This window comes from Trichoderma virens (genome assembly GCF_000170995.1).
Source record: "Trichoderma virens Gv29-8 chromosome Unknown TRIVIscaffold_6, whole genome shotgun sequence".
NCBI classification, from domain to species: Eukaryota; Fungi; Ascomycota; class Sordariomycetes; order Hypocreales; family Hypocreaceae; genus Trichoderma; species Trichoderma virens.
Genome location: NW_014013743.1, coordinates 1,893,403 through 1,912,775, shown reverse-complemented (window position 1 = coordinate 1,912,775; position 19,373 = coordinate 1,893,403). Strand labels below are relative to the sequence as shown.

General features: G+C 50.8%; 5 protein-coding genes across 5 annotated transcripts; 1 reads left to right on the top strand and 4 right to left on the bottom strand.

Moving 5' to 3' along the window:
• Positions 1-101: 101 nt before the first annotated feature.
• TRIVIDRAFT_212951 (uncharacterized protein) lies at positions 102-2,674 on the bottom strand (the record flags this gene model as incomplete). The annotated part of the gene is made up of 3 exons (XM_014101412.1): positions 102-753; positions 837-2,437; positions 2,495-2,674. 3 exons carry the CDS (start codon positions 2,672-2,674, stop codon positions 474-476), a joined length of 2,061 nt encoding a protein of 686 aa, XP_013956887.1.
• Positions 2,675-5,572: 2,898 nt separating this feature from the next.
• Positions 5,573-7,918, bottom strand: TRIVIDRAFT_29126 (uncharacterized protein; the record flags this gene model as incomplete). Its single annotated transcript, XM_014101411.1, has 1 exon — positions 5,573-7,918. The coding sequence occupies one exon, from the start codon at positions 7,916-7,918 to the stop codon at positions 5,573-5,575; it is 2,346 nt and encodes a 781-aa protein (XP_013956886.1).
• A 1,292-nt stretch (positions 7,919-9,210) lies between these two features.
• TRIVIDRAFT_221942 (uncharacterized protein) lies at positions 9,211-10,173 on the bottom strand (the record flags this gene model as incomplete). Its single annotated transcript, XM_014101410.1, has 1 exon — positions 9,211-10,173. The coding sequence occupies one exon, from the start codon at positions 10,171-10,173 to the stop codon at positions 9,211-9,213; it is 963 nt and encodes a 320-aa protein (XP_013956885.1).
• Positions 10,174-10,215: 42 nt separating this feature from the next.
• Positions 10,216-11,271, bottom strand: TRIVIDRAFT_221941 (uncharacterized protein; the record flags this gene model as incomplete). Its single annotated transcript, XM_014101409.1, has 1 exon — positions 10,216-11,271. One exon carries the CDS (start codon positions 11,269-11,271, stop codon positions 10,216-10,218), a length of 1,056 nt encoding a protein of 351 aa, XP_013956884.1.
• A 1,520-nt stretch (positions 11,272-12,791) lies between these two features.
• TRIVIDRAFT_191377 (uncharacterized protein) lies at positions 12,792-19,151 on the top strand (the record flags this gene model as incomplete). Its single annotated transcript, XM_014101408.1, has 5 exons — positions 12,792-13,144; positions 13,205-15,702; positions 15,745-16,903; positions 17,026-18,859; positions 18,930-19,151. The coding sequence occupies 5 exons, from the start codon at positions 12,792-12,794 to the stop codon at positions 19,149-19,151; spliced, it is 6,066 nt and encodes a 2,021-aa protein (XP_013956883.1).
• Positions 19,152-19,373: the final 222 nt, after the last annotated feature.

Below are 19,373 nucleotides of genomic sequence, written 5' to 3'. Positions count from 1 at the left end.
CCGAAGCTCCAATGCCATGTCCCAGTCGGACTCTGTAACCTATGCACTTGATGAGATAATGACAGACATCGCCTGATGCTCATATGGAAGGAAAGAAAATTGCCAACGCCATAACATGCAGGCAAGGATGGAGGCCTGCCAGGGTTGTTAAATAAAAAAAAATAGAATAATATATATAGCTTATGATTGGGTCCTGTTTCCCCACGGACTGCTCACTTATTGAGCTAAAACGCCAGCCGTGTTTTAAAAGCTGCCATTGAGAGAAACGCCTTTTTGACGATTCGTCTTTGCGGCTTGCAATAGACGGGGTATTCATGAAAGTTTCAAAGTGTCATCATGGAACACCCTCGCGCAAGCGGGTATCCTAGGTGGTATACTCATGGACCAGCAGAGAATAGATTCCTCTATGCATCTCCTCTCACGCCTCTCACCTCCCACTTTCCTAAAATTGAGAGTCTTTCTTCTTCTCTCCGTTATATTCCGTCTACGTCCATGTCGACTTCAATCGGCTCTGGAAGTTGTTGCTGTTCAATATTGTGAATCTTGATCATGTGCCTCTTCCAATTATCTTTTCTGGGGAAAGCCTTGCCGCCCGCTCTGGAATAATCGCAGCCAGCAATAGAGCAATGGAATTTCTTCTTCTTCTCGTGCCTGTCATTGATATGTCTTTGCAAATGGGTCTTGGTGCCAAAGCCCTTGCCGCAGCCTGGGTAGGGGCACTTGTGGTCTTTACTGTGATAGCGCTGATGATGTCTAGAAAAGAGGAGGTGGCGTCAGCACAGATGAACACACTCACAGAACAGTCAAACAGGAATCATTAAAGGCATGTCACGTACTTGAGCTTGTGTGGTTGGTCAAAGGACTGGTTACACCCAGGCTCATCGCACCGGTAGACTCCGGTCCTGGGAGAGTGGCTACCGGCGCCCGAGTGTGGCGATGCGCTATGTCGAAAATCAGAGCTTCCCACGGACTCGGGTGATGGCGTATCTAACCCGGTCGAGGGCGTGTTCTGTGATGAAACATCGGTAAAAGAGGGGGGCAGTGGGGTGGAATGATCGGAGGGGTAGCTTGGGTGCCGGCCGTCTGTTGCTGTCAAGCTGTGGTCGTGGTTCGGAGGGAGAGTTGCTTCCAGCATGACGACATCGCCGTTGTCGAGTTGAGTGTGTGCTTGGTCGCTGTCGCCGTTGGTGATGGCATTATCAGGAATGAATTCGGTGTGGTTTGTAGAGCCGGGAGTTTGTACTATAAAGGTTGGTTGAAGCTGCGTTTCAGGGGGTGTCGGAGATGGAGACGGCATAACGGCGCCGTTGGCGAGTCCATCCTGTGACAAAATGGGAGGGTCGCTTCGCGACGGCTTATGGAAGGCCTCGTAGAGCTGGTGCTCAGTTTTATGCCAGACCTCGGTTTCCGTGGAGGCGGGCATGATGTCCATGGGGTTTACGGTTCCGGGGGCGGCAACAGGAGGAGAGGGAGATTTTCGGAATTGATGATATGACGGGAATGAGGATGATTCTGGAGGTGAGGCTTTGGAAGAAGGCTCTGGCGCATTACTAACGGGAGGGCTGACTGGCGCCAGGCTTGCTTCAGTCGCAGCTTCAGCGTCTGGTTGGTGGTTTGAGAGGGGCAGGGAGGCAACCGAGAGGTTTGTAGGAGACTCGACATGGTCGCCACTCGTTATGGCTTGCAGCGGAGTCGCCCCATCAAGCTGAGCATCACCAAAACGAGGAGCTCCCTCTGGGATGGTTGTTCGTGAAATGGTAGAATCAAGCGTTGCGTCTCTGGTCTTACGACGGAACATTTGCATCATGTTATGGCGAAGAGAGCTGGAACGGGAAGAGGGTGCCTGCAGAGGCGAGTCCAGCGGCATGTCAGGCTCGGCCACCATGCCAAAGGCCTCGGATGGGATATGAGGACTGTAATAGTCGGCGCTGGTGCCTTTGAGAACGCCAGGCTCAGGATCGTCTGAGACCGGTGGTGCAAACTCGCCATCATCGCATCCTAGCAGTGGGAATGGTTGCGCCTTGACCCGGTACTCATCGGCAATGCTGCCATCAACGAACCCGGGATCTCCAGGCTGCAGGTATGCCGTGTTGAGAGGGAAAGAATAGCCATTGTTGATGCCGTGGTCGATGGGGGTTTCCCAATTGCCGTAGTCGGCGCTCCCTCCATCTCCTTCCCGTCCGCGTGTCAAGTCTCCCCTTTGCTTGTATGAATCGCTCGATGAGAGGCGTTTAGGAGGGGTGTTTGCTCCGCCAGAAGCGCTGCTACCGTGCCCGGCTCCGGCAACGCCAACCTCGGCATCGAAAGGCGGGTGTGGATGGCCGCTTCGACGACGCTTGTAATAGAGGAAGCATGGGTACAGGCAGATGGCGAGCAGTGCAACCGCAATAACCACGCCGACGGTGATTCCAGCAATTGCGCCGCCGCCCAGATGTCGCTTGTGTATACCCAGGTGGTTGTGGGTGCTCCTGGATTCAAGCTCGTGCCCATTGACGTTCCTCTTGACATTCTCATTCACTCCAACGGCGCTGCTCCCAAGCGCCAGCCTGCGCAACGTCTGCAAGCTTCTCGCCAAGGCATGACTCGCTATTCCGCCCGCGGCTCGCACACGGTTGCCGATTGAGGTCGTGTCGGTCGTGGCAGCTCTCGTGGCGATGGAGTTGGACGAGGCCATTGCTCCTTGCTGCCTGAGGTCGGTCCGCTCAGGTTCTCTTGTCTCTCGAATTCGAATCGAATAGCGCGGGAGGCCGCCCACGGCCAAAAAACGGGTGTCTTGCCCACGTGCAGGGGTAGGCAGTAGCAGAGAGAACTGCTCCAAGGCCTTGTTTCTGGGGGTGTCAAGAAGTCCTCATCATGGAGAGGCACAGGCAGAGAAAAAGGGACGGATTATTCACTAGTAAGAGAGAGGATGAGAAGGCAAACGAGAGTGCTGGGCTTTGTAGTGTCAGCAGGCCCTTCCTTCGCTCTCTTGCAGCTACCCGTTGACCTGTACGTACCTATACAGGGCTGAGCAGTTGGTGGAAAAGACGCGGCAAGCACCTAGTACGAGGTACTAATGTAGCGCACGCATGGGTTAGCACACAGCTTTAACCCAAATAGGCAAAGCAATGGGTTCCTCGCCGGGTGCGTGTAGTGTAGGGGATGTGACTCTCTAGCTGCTATTAATGGACAGCCAGTATTACAGAAGACCTGGCACAAGCTGTATACTAATAAGGTGCTGAGACGATTCGCTCGGATAAAATCAATGGTGATCAAGTCGAGCAATTGATTCGGTTTGTTTCATTCAGCTCCTTCCTACTCTGCCGGCAAGCAGTGAGTTACTGTAGCAATGAGGAAATGAATGCGGGTGTCGCAGGTGGTGACCCAAGCTCTCACAAGCAAAGCACGGGCACTTTTGATCCTGCAGGGCCTTACGTACAACTGCAGGTAATACAAAAATACAGCATGTAATAGTACAGACCTACCTAGTATCCGCCCCGTAGCAGCAGCGTGCGATGGATACTGAGGTATCCAGTATCTCTACCCGCACGCACCGCCAAAATACCCGAGGTGGTGGTGCGAATTTCCCCCATCGACTGATGATGATTTTTCCCCCACCCACTGACTGGGCCGGCGCTTAGGTATTAGAACGTTTGAAGAACGAGCGGAGGAGCTGCTTGGGATCGTTCTATAATTGGAGCCAATGTCACGTTTCCATCTGACTCTCAAATTCGCTCAGAGTCGCCAAAAAGTGAGCAACTTACTCTATACAGTATGAGGAGGTCAAGGAACTGCCTAGTAATATGGCCGCTGCTTACCTACGAGTACAGTGCTGTACAGGGCAAAGAACTCGGGCGAGTTTAGCTATCGCCGAGTCCCCAAGTTTTCTCCCAAGCGAGCTCGCCCCCTAAACTTCGCCCGTGCAACTACTATACTCTTCAGTACTAACCTAGGTAGTAGACACCAAAGTTGCATCCTTGTCTGACTGCAGAGTCGCCATCGTCTTACGAGTGCTTGTTGTACGATTCATGGCTTATTTCCTGCCAGTTGAAAAGTCCAGTTGGTGCACTTTGTCCAACCACAACAGCCAATGGCAGCGGCACCTGGGCCCGTCAGTGCCGACAGCGCTCAGAGAGGAGGTATGACTCGAAAGTCACCAATCCTATCCTCCAGAAGCAAACAGTGATGTGACTTGACTGATGCTACAAACTACCAACCTATCGCTCCCAAAACCGTTTGAAGATCAGCGGGCCGCAGTAACTGCCACAGGTACCTTATAGGTGTTAATAACAGTCCGTACTGTCTGGTACTGTAGCAGCGAAAACTGGCGCTACTGCAGAAATCAGCCTTGCCAGTCTGCCGTCCGCCCATCATCCAACCACCCAGAAATACTTTTGTTCTTGTGCGAGATTTGCCCCATATATTACCGGGCCCTCGGCAAAGTTTGACACCTTGTGTCTCTACCTCGATGCAACAATTGCAGTTGAATATTTTTGAAATCTATCTGGATCCATCCCGTAGCGAGAACCAACCACACTATTACCGTAGTAGATACCTGTAGTAGGTAGACTTTGGTAGGGTACATTGCTGTAGCTTCAGCACGTGGCGACCCTAAACTAAAACCCCGACCCACGCTACTGTATACAGCCTCTTTTACCGGAGCGGAGTCCAGGTCCCTTCACTGCAGCTCAGCACTTGCTGTACGGAGTTATTCCCGCGATGTTTCTTCATGCAAAAGAATGGAGTATCTCGGCTAGCTCCAGCTGCGACCCGGTGCTAAATACGGGGCATTTGGACGTTACTGTATACGGATACACAAATTCAACGACGGTTGTTTGTCGAGACCGCTATTCCGATAACTAGCTACATGTACTAGATGCTCCTTTTTTTTCCCTTCATCCTCTAAATTTTCCGGATAGATATGCAAATGTCACTCGCGCTCGCGTCAGGCCGATGCTTGTACGCACGATAACGCAAAGCTGCGGAGAACAACAAACCACGTACTCTGCAGCGGCTGGTTCGCATCTTGTGCCTGAATTCGGCGCGCGGCCCTCGGATCAGCCCGTGAGTCCAGCCCCCTTCAACAAAGGAGGTCTTGGTGCTTCGTACCATCATCATACAATCTCCGTCATTCAGGAGGAGACTTGCCAGTGTATTGAGAACGTGTAATAATACTAGCTTGCGTGTCATTATGTGAATTCTCGATACGGGATTCTCGTATGCACTAGATGGGTCACCAAGAAAGAGTGAGGGGCCTCTCTTGTTCTTCATTTCGTGGAGCATCATAGACGCCACAACAAGCTCCTAAATCTATCTGATTGCTCAATACCATTCGTATAGTAACATTACATTTCCATTATCCTCCATCCGCTCTGTAGCCAAGTGGCTCAACCCATGTCATGATTTTTCTTTTTCCTTTCATACAACCCACTCTCAACTTTTAAATTCCACAATCATATCCCCAACGCCTAGTATTCCACACTTGGTCCTCCATAGTCTGTGCCAATCAACTCCTCCTCAATCAAACATCCCGAAAACCACATAGCCGTGAACCATCAATCAGTTTTGCCAGAGCACATACCTGTAGTTCAAACTAGGGCAGATGAACAAGACGTCTGTGCGCATGGGCATCGCCCCAGACCTGTGTGGCGTATTTAGTGCGTCGGCATCCTTTGGCTTGCCGATAGTTCATGCGGACGTGCATCACAATGATCTCGGCCTGTCTCGCTCGAGTGATGGCGACGTTGAGTCTTTGAGGGTCATCCATGAACCCAACCGACGTGGTTCTGACCATGTCGAGAAATACCACGTCTGCTTGGTTGCCCTGCGCCTTGTCAACCGTCAAGACCAGGACACGGCTCTGCCACTCCGCAGGCCATTGTTTGACCTCCCCGTGATACTGCCGGTAGGCAGTGCTGTAGGGGGTTTGGATCATAATCGTTCCAGGGGCACCAGAGACGCTTTGGAACTTTGCATCTTCCAAGAGGCACTTCACCTGTTCAATGACCCAATTGTGCTGTTTGGGATTCCAGAAGCTGCTGCGATGAGTTTCCTCGGAGCTGGTTTCAAAGCTCACCACAAGCCTGTTTTCTTCCAGGTTCTGTTTTCCCGAGAGCTTCTCCAAATGGTCCTTCAGATACTTGGTGCTTGGCGGATACATAGCCTCCTCACTATGCCCCGAAGTCATCTCGCCATCGTAGAACATCTCAGACGGAAGGCGCTGCAGATTACCGTATGCACGATTGTTGACCAGTAGCTTCTGATCGAGGGCATCTGCCGCGGCTGCTCGCGCCATGGTGCTGAAGCGTAGCTGTTCCGCGTAAGGATTAAACTTCAAGCCTTTTAGCTGAGCCGTTCTCTCAGAGCCGCAGCTATCAACAAAGGGGCGTGTCTGCTTTACGTCGCCGGTGAAGATCCAAGCCACAGGATCAAAGTATGCAAGGGGTATAAGTGTCGTCAGCTCTCGGGCATGAGGAGCTTCGTCCACAAAGACAATCTCCGGGCGAAACAACTTGGCAAAGCTACCAGAGGCTGCTACAGGGGTCGTGGCAACAAAGTCAGCGCCAGCAAGGACATCTCGGTACAAGCCAGTGACCAAGCGGCGAAGCAGCCTCCAGTCCTCGCCGTCGAGAACCTCTTCCTTCTCGATTCGGTCAAGAAGCTTCGTGAGGCCAGGATAGCTGTCATGCTTGTGCTTCTCGTAATGATCCCAGGCCGCCTCGTCGAGATTGGGAGCACGTCTGCCATCTCTCTCCAGCTTGGCGTGGTGAGTCAAGCCTACGGTGGTCAGAAAACTCTTGGTGAAATCCGCGGCTTCATTGCCATCGTCCTCCCCGCCCCGTCCACCTGATCGATTCAATCTGTTAGAGTTGCGCATCTCATATGGCCACCCATGCATCCGTATAATCTGAACATCAAGCCCTGCCTCTTTACAGAGGCAGTAATATCTATCAGCTGCGTCCGAAACGGTCTGGTTGATATCGACGAGAAAAAGAATCTGATGAGGGATCCTCTTGGCGGCATATGTATGATGCGATTGAATAAGGGCCGAAATGACCATGTTCCATTCGGTTTTGCCGGCACCAGGGCAACCATTGACAAAGTAGAGGCCGTTCTTGATTCGGCCAAGTCCCTCGTGAGCTGCCACATGATCGCCGTTGAATTGGGCAAATTTCTTCAAAAGGATGGGAGAAATTTTGTGCGCTGGGTCGCTGGGCTGTGCGAGATGGGGGTACTTTTCGAGAAGATTGATCATCTCGGGGCCTTCTGCTTGAAAATGCTGCAACATTGCAAACGCAAGTCTGGCACGGTAGCCAGGCCCTCTCTTCTCAGACCTCTTTGGTGCAACGAAAAAGTGTAGAGCATCAAGTTCGGCCTCGAAAGTCTGACTAGAAATGTCCCACCGGATTGAGATGCTCCTCTGGTTGGACTCGTCCAACACCATCCCAGAGAAGTCATCTAATGCACCAGAGACCTGGAGCTGGCCTATCACGTTGAGCTCCATTTGTTCACCGCTTTCAGTTCTCTGACAACGTGGAACATCCACTTTGAAAGCCGCGAGCTTTTGGATGAAGTTCCCCTCAAGACCAGCGACATCTTCATATGGGTTTTGGATTCGCGTTGCGGCCAGGTGATAAAGGGTAAATAACCCCTGAGGCATTTGAACCGTTGCTTCAATGTCGATGGTTATTCTATCGGTGACCGTGGGGAAGATTGCGTTTGTAGAGGAAGATGGACTTTTTGCTAGAAGCAACCAGGAAGTCGTAAAGGAGGTCTGACATCCTTGTATGGGCCCAATTACCCATGCCGGGTATTGATCCCCACGCTCGTTGAGCTTTGCGAGTTGTGCCATTTCATTTTCCATTTCAATTATAGTGCCTCGTTCTAATCGATACACGAACTCCTCTTGCGTCGAAAACCTGACAATGGGGGGTTTCATCTGTAGCCAAGGTGGCATTCGAGTTAGTATCGCCCACTAAGCCATCATCTTTGTTGGAAATGCGGCTGCTCACCATGGTAGGGCCCATAATGGCCTCGATTCCGGGCTTGATGGTCATCTTGGACTAGAGGCAGCGAGCCGCAGCAGGTGATTGGCAAAGCGGTTGATTTCGGCCCAGTCAGGAAGGAGATGATAAAATGGAAGAGTGGAAGATAGGGAATGCTGAATATCCCACAGTGTCAAATAGAGATAGAAAGAAATTCCAGTACAGAGAGCAAACAATTCTTGTTCGGGTGTTATGGCATGGGATGGCCTCAAGCGTTGAGTCTCCTCTCCGTGGGCGCACGACGCTGCGCTAGGATGAGACGAACCAACAGTCTGACAATACAAGGAAGAGGATCATATACCTTGGCTGGAGATGCAAACAGTTGAGAGAAGAAGGAAAAAAAGAAGAAGAAACTCTGCATTCAAGGACCAGCGGGCGATTCTTGCACAAGGGAAGAAGAAACACGAGTGGTGGGGAAGGAAGAGAGGAGGAAGAGCTTGGGAAGGAAGAGAAGAGGGTTGAAATAGATGCCTGCAGCCCTCCTTGGTCAGCTGATTTTTTGAGAGAGAAACAAGGCTTCGTGTGAAATGAGCAGTTGAAACATGAACAAACGCGTAGGCGTTTGCAGGTTGCGTGATTCAGTGCTCGAGTTCTTGGCGGTCAGTTGGCAGAAATCCCCTGGTGCCTACCTAGGGCATTCTGCCACCGCTATAGTGACTGAGATAACGATACCGGACCAACCAGATCAGTCAGATAGACTACATAGTATTGACTGGCTTTGGACGAAAAGAACAGTCTCTGAACCAGTTGTGATTGCTTCATGCACTGGATGTGAAATGCTGATAGTTACGGAAGTGGTGGGCAACTTGATGCATCATCTTGCCAACGAAGCGCTATTATATTCACGGCAATGCAAACTTGAGTCAATTGCCGCGTTCATTAGGGTTCTGCCTACACGAGATCTCTAGTATACGCTCCAAAGAAAGAGCATCGCCTTGCTCTCTTCTGCTTCAATAGCATACAACTGTTCCTACCCAACACTCTCTCCCAAGAGGGAAAACAACAAAGACAAATGAGCAATATCCTGCGCCTGGCTTCTCAACTCTATTACCCCAAGAGCAGAAGATGATCAAGACATTTCCATCTCTCCTTTAGATTTCCAAGCCATATATCGCAAGCACAAAGAGCGGGTGCACATGACACCAGCAAACCCCATATTATATAAGGCAAAAGAAAGCATCCAAGCTCATGTGAGATCAATAAAGGGGCTACCTCTGTGGAGAATGCCCCGACGCCTTTCCCGTGGACAAGCAATTTCCATGATATCTTCATCTATTTCTGGAGATGAAGGTGCCCCTGAGGATGTTTGCCAGCGCAAATATTCGTCAGAGTCGTCGTCGTCAGAGTCGTCGACAATGAAGACGTTGTCGGGTATTGACTGATATCGTGTCATTCCATCTTGCTGCAGAAGCCAATCCTCCAGGTGTTGGTACAGCACCCGAACCGTATTGGGAGGAAACGCATTGCCGATTTGTCTCCTGATACACGTTTTTGACCCAATGAACTTGTGGTGTTTTGGGAATCCCTGAATGCAGGCATACTCGCGGAGAGTAAAGTCTCTTGATCCGTCCGGATAGTACATTTCGCTGCCTCCTGTTGTGATTGTACCTGCCAGACGATTTGGGTCAAGCGGCGCGCGACGGGGCCGATAATACTTGACGCTGTCGAGGTTGTGTAGATCGTCACCAACGTGAATAGAGCCAATTGCTTTTCCAATAGTTGTAAATGGCTCCAGGCCACCAGCCCCATTCACGGAATGCGTATCTTTGGGGAAAGGGGGCAAGTTTTCTCCCGGGGCGGCCGCAAGGATAATAAGTCGTTTTCTATCTTGTGCTAAACCCCAGGTACAGAGTCGGACGACTTTCCACCTCACAGAGTAACCAAGTTGAGTGTAGTCTCCAATCAAAGCTTTCAGATATTGGTAGTGTCGTTCATGTGTTATACCAAACGTCTGCTCGAGGGTAATCAGGCGTGGTCGTAGCTTGTTGATCAATTCACTGCACGCAAAGAGGGCATAAATGTTGGCTTCATCGTGGACGGATTGGTGTGTATGTGCCGGCGAGAAGTATTGACAGGGTGGAGATAGATGTAATACGTCGACTCTCATCAGTCTGTCTTTTGTAGCCTTGATAAACTCATCAATGGACATTTTGAACAGCTCCGTGTCGTGAAAGTTGGTCTGATATGTTTGCTAGACATCAGCCCATTTGTCCACGGCATATTGGACTTTGAAGCCGGAGCTCTTGGCGCCACGAGATACACCCCCTGCCCCGGCAAAGGAATCAAAGAATGTATACTTTTGTCCTGTCCGTCTGTTGCTTGCAGTTCGAGTCGTGCTTCCGTGATAAGACCGCAATTCGAGATCAATAATTCCGGACCTGTTCGGGTGCCACGATCCTCCCTTTGTGCGTCCACCCCGCCACTGGTTGCAAAGTGTCTCGTCTGATACGCGATATCTTGAAGCTGGTACGTCGTCCAATTGGACACGCTCGAGAACTTCTTCTTCTGGTCTTGTAGCCCGACTTTGGCGCTGCATGGTGAAGTAAATCGTAAATTTCCAGCGGCAGACAAGATTACCATGAATTTCAGCCCATCTTTGTTGCGCTTCTTCGTTTACAGCATGCAAGCCAAGACCAGCTGCATTGTAACAGTGTTCTGGATAGACGGCGTTGGTAATGACAAGTTCTCGTCTCTTGACAATCGAGGTGGTGGGAACATCAACGAGGACCGCAGGGAGCTCTTCTCCATTGTCCCGTCTCTGAATGTGAAGTATCATGCATATCTCATTGACCTTCTTTGGCAGCTTTCCTTGTAGCTTCCTCGTCCGTACAAAGGGGATTCCGCGAATCTTGTAGTGCCCGCAGCGATCCCGTGCGATGATCTGGATCTGAACGAAGTCGATTTCGTAAGTCCCAAGGTCGACATTTCGAACCTGCAGTAAGTCTCCACGAGAGAATTGAGCCCCTGAACGAGGATCGCGATACTTTTCTATGGGCAATTCGCCTTCGTGAAGCTGACCATAGGCGCCATTCTCTAATTCGTGCCCAGTGAGGTCAATGACTTCTTCTTCAAACAGCTCCACCAGCTCTTCCACGTCTCCTTCTTCGTCTCCAACCTCTTCGTCACTGCCGCGGCCAAGTGTAGCCGACGATGTGGCTCTTCGCCTATTCTCGGAAGCGGCAATCCGTGATGTCAAGAATTGAACATCTTCATCCCCGATAGAGTCGATAACTATCAGAGGCGGCATGTCGAGAGAAGGGAGGAGGGAATTGCATTGGCTGTATTTCCGTGTATTAGCAGATGGAAATAGCAGTAGATGCCGGGATGAAGGTGAAGAAGAGGGGAGAAATGCCCGAATTATCGTGCGAAGAGCAGCAATTTAAAGCTGGGGCATAGAGGCGAAGTCGAGAGGGAGATCCACGGTGAATGATAAATTGTGTTGCACAGGGGTTATCGATCTATCCAATCATTATGAGCAACAAGGTGAAATATCCAGAATTGCGATGTCAAAGTGAGGAGAATCTGAGGTAAAGTGACAAAAAAGTGAGGAAGTTGTTTGAAAAGCTGTGGCCAAGCGAAGGGAGTTCAAGGATTCGCTAATGTCGCCAGCCGCCTGTGTCCTTTTGACCTGACTCCTCTGCAAGTAAGATATCTCGTTGAGTCATGCCGCAACTATTGTTGCACAAAAGAAATCCACGAAGATACTGATAGGTGCCAACTAGTATCCATGTGCATTACGCTGCATTCACTGCTGTGGTGAAGTTGCAGTCTACAATCGCGTACCTACTTGTAGGGTAGCTACAGGTGCTCGCAGAGGGAAGCACCATGACCTATATTACACCGTCATAGTTGCGTCTACTACAGGTACCTATTTCATGATGTTCCACAGCGGTTGCCATGGTAAACATATAAAGCTTGAAAGGAAAACAAAAATGATGCTGCTCTTTCCCTCTCCTCAAACTACATTATTTCCCTATCACCGAGTCTCACTTGACGTGTCACACTTTGTTTGCCGATCTTGGGCGATTCGGCGGCATATTTTCCCGATCTGTTTGCACATGCCTTTTTCCACTGAGCAAACACAAACATTTAAATCCCGGCAAGCGCCCTGTAGACGCGGATCGCTGCGGGTAAGTCGCGCGTTGGAGAAGCCCAGGTACCAGTCAGCAAAGTTGCAGGTACCTCTTCTGCAAGGTCAAGGTACGAGATAGCGGAGAGCGGTCACTCGAAAAGCCATACGCGCTGTAATTTCCGCCATTTCTCACTATCCTATTTCTTCACCACGAGAATTCTTTTTTTGAGGAAGTAAGTGGTTTCCCATCACTGAGCTCCTCAATCTTGTACCATTTTCTGCGCCCGTGTACGGAGTATCAGACTCTGAGAGACTTGGGGTAGGGTACCTGTGCTACCTTCTGTCGTCACTGGGGGCTTGCACGAGGGGCATGTACCACTGCACTACTCGCGCTTGTACCCTTTTTTTGCCAATTGAACTCCACATTTTCTTTGTCCTTGTTCGCGATCTCTCTCTGCTTTTTCATCTCTTTCGATTCTCCATCTCTGCTTCTCGCCTCGTCTTCTCGCCTTTTCTGTGTAACCGGGGCGCGTTCCCATTCGTTCCTTTCTTTTTATATCTCACCACCTTTCTGCTTCTTCAAGCGCCAGCTCTAACGGGAAGCAAAGAGCCGTGCATAAACAGCATTTCATTTCCCTAGATTGTTTGATGAACCTTCTAGCGATGGGCTTCTGCCTGGCTGGTAGTCCGATATAATGGCCGACATCAACGAGGTGCTGGGGAAATGGTACGAAGAGTTCCAACAGATCCCCGCAGAGTGCCATCTCCTCTGCCCACGAATCAGCGACGAGGATGACGAGAACTACAAGACCCTCGACGACCCCGATTCCAGGATTTCGAACGAGGAGAAGCAGAGTCGCATTGAAAAGAGCAAGAAGCGAATCGAGGTTACCTACTGGAACAGCTTGATATTTGGCTTCGACAAGCAGGAAGCTGGCAAATGGCTGGAAGATTTTACTGGGAGGCTTGAGAACTGTCTCAAATATTGCCCCGAATGTGTCCTCAACTGGCATATGAAGCGCAAGCACCATCTCCAAATGTTTTCAGAGTGAGTTGAACCACACCTTCGCTATGATACACATGCAGTCGCTTACCTCTTCGGCTTTAGGCGATGGAACGAGGAAGCTGTTGCGCAGATCCGTGATCTGCTAGTAAACCTCGACGTCAATCGAATCGACCACAATCTGACCTGGGCGAAGCAATTCATAGAAAAGATTGAAGAGTCCGGCGCTGTTTTCAAGAAGTCACAATTTGGCGAACATCTCACAGAGGTCCACCTCGCCGTTTACGAGGCTCTATGTTGTGTGGCCTATCTGGCCAACGCAGAACAACGGGCCGTGTTTCAATATGTCTTCATGCGCCTGCAGGGAAAGACGTACCTCAAACTCGGAACTAAAGATCCGCTACCAGGAATGACTTATTTCCTGTTTGACCAGAAGAACGAAGACCGCCGTAGATGGGCAGCAGAGAACTGGAAGAACATTGACAGCGGGGCCATGACGGAGGAGCAGTTTGATTGGGCTGTTAACGACGGCCTCGTCAGCTCAATAGACGATATTAGCAAAAAGGACCTTTCTCAAGCCACCAGCGAAATGTATCTGGAGATTGAACGCTTCTGGCAAGGCTTCGAAGGTATTCTCAGGACACTCAACAACGAAATCATTTTGAGCCGCCTCCGCAGCCTCGAAATTCCATCCGGGAGTTTCAACATTTACGACTTGCTATTCCGACACATCCAGTTCTGTCGATCCGAAGGTGTACTTGTGGTCACCATCAAAGTTTTGTGTGGCTTGTTGAAGAAATCCCCCAAGGCTTTTTGGGACGTCGTTGGTGACGCTCGCCCAAATGTCATTGCAGATCTGCTCTTCGGCAGCCCCGTCTACAAGACTCTTTTACGACAGTCCCTAGAAGACTGTTGGTCTGTTGTCGACCTTGCGTCCCAGTTTACACCTTTCCCTACCTCGTGGATCCAGCCGTGGCTCCAGTCTCTCAGCCGCGATCGCAGGTACGACGCCTGCGAGGTGTTGATGCACACTCTCTTTGAAACACTGGCAAAAGACTCTAGCATTGGCGAACCTGGCCAAGCCGCATGCGTTCGCGCTGGCTTTGATGCGTTGACCTTCACCATGAAGTCGTTTCTCGACCCAGAGACACTCATTGCATCGGGAAGTACACATCTCTACGCCAGTGCTGCGTCGAGTCTTGTCGTCAAGCACCTCGGCCTGATTTTAGCAAATATGAAGTCGTCTGGCCGAAATGGAGAGATTGAAGGCTGGACTACGTTCAAGGTTGCCGAGGCTGCCAAAGAAGTCATGGGTGCCGCCATGAAGCTGGACATGAAACTGCTTTCTGAGGAATACCAGGCCATCCACGCAAACAAGCAGCTCCAAACAGCCATCATAAGAAACTCAAAGGCGTTCTGGGAGGGGGTCTTGGAAATGTTTGATACATCGTCTGACCAAGTCTCCGTCGCAAAGGATATTTTTGTATCCTTGGCACCCCTTATTGCGGTGGAACAGATCAGGCCACGAAAGAGTGATAACAAGCTCGAAGAGTCTGGCAAGACGTTTAACAAGGCACTTGGCGACACAGCAGACGCGCTTGCCAGGATACTCGGCCGCATTTCAGAGCTTGATGTTACTGACTTGAATGACTTGTATGCTGACCGATTACCTTTCCAAGTCACCACTGCCTTGTCCGTGCATGAGAACTCGGATCTTGCAGAGGCTTCGGCGGAAGTTTTGAAGAGCTGGACTGGAGAACTTTCTCGAAGCGGTGCTCTGGAACAAATGACACAACACCACCCAGACCAGACTCTCGCATCTATTGTCTGGTCTCTGGAACGCGTCCTGCGCCCTCCCTTCCCATGGGGCCCGATCAAACCTCTTCTAAGCATGAGTAGAGATGTTCTCAGGGGTCTCGCAGACCCGTCTTCGGGAGTCCTTCGAGTCAGAACTCTAGATTCTAAATCGGCCGCCACCGTCTTGCGCTGGTGGAATGAGCAGTGGCGCTTCGTCTCCAAGGCGTGTCTGAACATTGAGACGTGGTCTTTTTACATCCCGAATGCCATCATGACGGAATTTTGCCGAGAGATCATGGAGCTCGCCGAAGCCCTTATTGCTGAGGATGGCTTGCTTACTTCCGCGACGGCGCTTGGTCGGAGTGAGAAAGACATGATGATCAAGATCCTGGCTCCGGCAAAGGACAACTTTCGTGGAATGGAAAACATGATTCGGTTAAAGGATCGCTGGCTTGTTGATGTTACGGTTCGCGTTCTCTGCAAAATCCTTAAACGACTTCAAGAGAATGATCTCGAGATCAACGCGGGCTCTCGCAAGCTCATTACAGATGCATGTCTGCCAACAGCTACCCCAGGAAAATACGTACGATCTACAAACTTGACCGATCAGCAGCGTGCAGAACTTCTTCAAGCGCTGGGACAAACCGATGACGAAGTGCAGATCTACCAACAAGGGCTAAGCGCACAGCAACGCCAAGAACAGGCACTCAAGGACAAGTCTAAGAAACAGAGCAAACTTGATGCGTGGTCCAAATCGGCGCCTGCAACTGCTTCATCGTCGGCTACTGCTACTACGTCCAAACTTGGTCGCTCCAACCGAGACGATGTGTTAGACTTTAGCAAATCAGTCGAAAACCCACTGCTCAAACAAATCGAGGCACGCCAAGCCAGAGCAAAGGCCGCCAAACTCCCCGACCAAAGAGCTATAAGTGCCCTGAAGGAAAGCAGACAAAGAGAAAAGCTGGAAAAGGCAAAGCGAGATGCCGAGGCCATTGCGCGGGCCAGGGCGCTTCGTGGGGAGTTTGTCAAAGGCGAAGGCTCAGGCCTTGCAGGCCTTGGGCTCACCGGCAAGGATCATTCGAGAAGTGAAATCATGGTCAACAGCTCTGACGAAGAATCCGAGGCTGACAGCGATGATTCGGATGCCGATAATCAGCTTGCTGCGTTGAGCACGGGAGGCCAAAAGTCCTTGACCGACGCTGAGAAGCGGCGCCGTCAAGCCCTGCAAGATAAACTACGCCAGCCAGTAAAAAAGGCCAGACAGCAGCGCTCCGTCAAGGAGATGAGAGCCCGGCTCATCCCTCCAATGGATCGACTTCACAACACCATCCTCGCCTGGGATATATTCCATGGTGGTAACGACCCTCCCAACGGCCCCAAGGCCTCCGAGGTCGCTACCAAGTACGTGGACCCAAGGTCATACCAAGAGACCTTCTTCCCGTTGCTTGCATCTGAGGCCTGGCGCTCCTTTGTCACATCAAAGGACGAAATAACCACCCAGTCGTTTGGCATGAAGATTGCCAGCCGCGCAAGTGTCGACAGCTACCTGGAAGTGACGTTTACAATGCCCGTAACCCCACAGCGAGATCGTGGTGTCTTTGAGGGCGACATTCTCCTTGTATCTGAAGCAGAAAATCCCCTGGTGGATGAATCTGCAAAACATTGTCTGGCCCGAGTCCATCGTATCACTTATAAAAAAGACACCGTCGAGGTGACGTATCGCGTAGCTTCTCGTAATAATCAACTCTCGCCCATGTTGACCCCTGGCGCCACCGTATATGGTGTGAAAATCACCAACATGGCGACCATAGAGAGAGAGTATGCCGCCCTGGAGAGTCTGCAGTATTACGATCTCATGGACGAGATCTTGAAGGCAGAACCGTCACCAATTCTGCGCTACGGAGAGGAGCGCGTATCCAATTACATGGATAATTGGGCTTTAAATCGAGGTCAAGCCCTCGCCGTACTTGGCGCACAAGAGAATGATGGATTCACCTTGATCCAAGGGTAAGGACATGATATTTCATTTCACTGACGTTCCTATTCTTTCTTTCTCCTTTCCTCTTTCTTGTTTTTTCTTCTTCTTCCCTTTAGCATGCGCTGACTTTCTTTCTTCCCTAAAACTATAGACCCCCCGGTACAGGAAAAACCAAGACCATTGTAGCAATGGTTGGCTCTCTTCTGTCTGAACAGCTTGCACAGGCTCCTCTCGCTGCAGCAGGAGTTCCTCTTGGTGTTCCAGTGAGGCCTATCGGTGCCCCTGCGGGCAACCAGGCCCGGCCAAAGAAACTTCTTGTTTGTGCACCGAGTAACGCTGCCGTAGATGAATTGGTGCTTCGATTGAAGAGTGGCATCAAGACAGTAAATGGCAAAACCCGAAACATCAACGTCCTTCGTCTGGGAAGAAGCGAAGCTATTAACGCCGCTGTCAAAGACGTTACCCTAGATGAGCTAGTGAAAGCCCGTCTCGAAGGGGATACAACCAAGGACAAAGCCAAAGCGGATAGAGACAAACTGCACGAAGAGGCTGCCCAGCTGAAGGAGCAATTAGCGCAGCTCAGGCCAAGATTGGACGAGTCTCGCAACCAGGATGACCGATCACTGCACAACTCTCTATCAAGGCAGTTTGATGAGCTGAAGCGAAAACAAATACAGATCGGAAAGCAGATCGACGCTAACAAAGACAGCGGTAACTCGATCGCGCGTGAGATGGAACTACGTCGCCGACAGATTCAGCAGGAGATTCTGAATTCTGCCCATGTTCTGTGCGCGACACTCAGCGGAAGTGGACATGAAATGTTCCGAAACTTGGACGTGGAATTCGAGACAGTCATCATTGACGAGGCGGCTCAGTGCGTGGAGCTGAGCGCCTTGATTCCATTGAAGTACGGATGCTGCAAGTGTATTCTGGTCGGTGATCCCAAGCAATTGCCTCCCACAGTTCTGTCGCAATCTGCGGCTAGGTTTGGCTACGATCAGAGCTTGTTTGTCCGAATGCAACAAAATCACCCAAAGTCGATTCACTTGCTTGACATGCAGTACCGAATGCACCCTGAGATCAGCTCGTTTCCCAGCAGGGAATTCTACGAGTCACAACTACAGGATGGCCAGGATATGCTTCAGCTTCGCCAGGCTCCATGGCATAAAGACACCCTGTTTGCTCCCTACCGATTTTTCGACGTCGAGGGTGTACAGGAGAAAGGTAGAAAGGGCCAATCGCTTGTCAATACAAGGGAGCTTGAGGTGGCGCTGCAAATGTACGAGAGATTTAGCAGAGACTACCACGAGTGTGACTTGACGCGAAAGATTGGTATCATAACACCTTACAAGGCACAACTCTACGAATTGCGGTCTCGCTTCCAGGCCCGGTATGGCGAAAACATTACCAACATCATCGAGTTCAACACAACGGACGCTTTCCAGGGACGAGAGTGTGAAATCATCATTTTCTCATGCGTCCGAGCTAGTGCCACGGGCGGCATTGGTTTCATGACGGATATTCGCCGTATGAATGTCGGTCTGACACGAGCAAAGTCATCGCTGTGGATTCTAGGTGACTCGCGAGCTCTTGTCCAGGGAGAGTTCTGGCGCAAGTTGATCGTTGACGCCCAAGACCGAGACCGATATACAAAGGGTGATATTCTCTCCATGTTCCGACGCCCGCTTGAAAAGGCAAAGCCAAACGCATATACGCCATCATCCGGCCGAAGCTCTGCTGTTGCAACCCCGACAAACCCCCCACAACCACCCCCTCAGCAGATGGATATTGTCATGAGAGATGCTTCTCGTAATGACCCTGCAGATGCAACCCCCAGCGCTAGTAATAGCGGAAATCCGGGCCCAACAACATCGTCTGGGTTAGATACGGTTATGCCGCGCTCAAACGGGCCTCCAATTATCCATACATCAGGCGGTATGGAAACCAAAAAGCGACCGCTGGACTCTTCTGAACCAGGCCAGACAGTAACGAAGAAGGCAAGTAGATGTTTTACGTATGGAAATGTGCCCAAGAAGTGTACTAACAAGGGCATAGATTGCGAATGACGGTTCGCGGCCAAGCGGTGGTCTTATGGGCAAGTTTGGCCAGAAACCTAGGCCTATCAGACCCCCAACCGACCCTTCTGCGATGTCATTGCTTGGAATGGTGCCGCCAGAACGGCCTCCGCCAGTTATCAATCCTGTCCCTCCAGCAATGCCAAGACCAGCGCCACCAACAGGTCCTGCTGCAGCGAATGGTAATGTGAGTGATGGTTGATTATGATTATGATCCAAAATGTTCCGGCTTTACTGACAGTGGTGATACAGGCAAATCCACAAATACCGCAGGGTCCAAGGAAGAAGAAGAAACCGAACCCGTTTCTCCCCAAGAAGAGGTGAACAGTATAGTTTCCTCTTGGCTCCCTTTCCCTTTCTTTCTCAAGCAATTTTTCTTTTTTTCCCCGTCTCCTTTGGCAGTTGGGAGGAGCATGTAGAACGG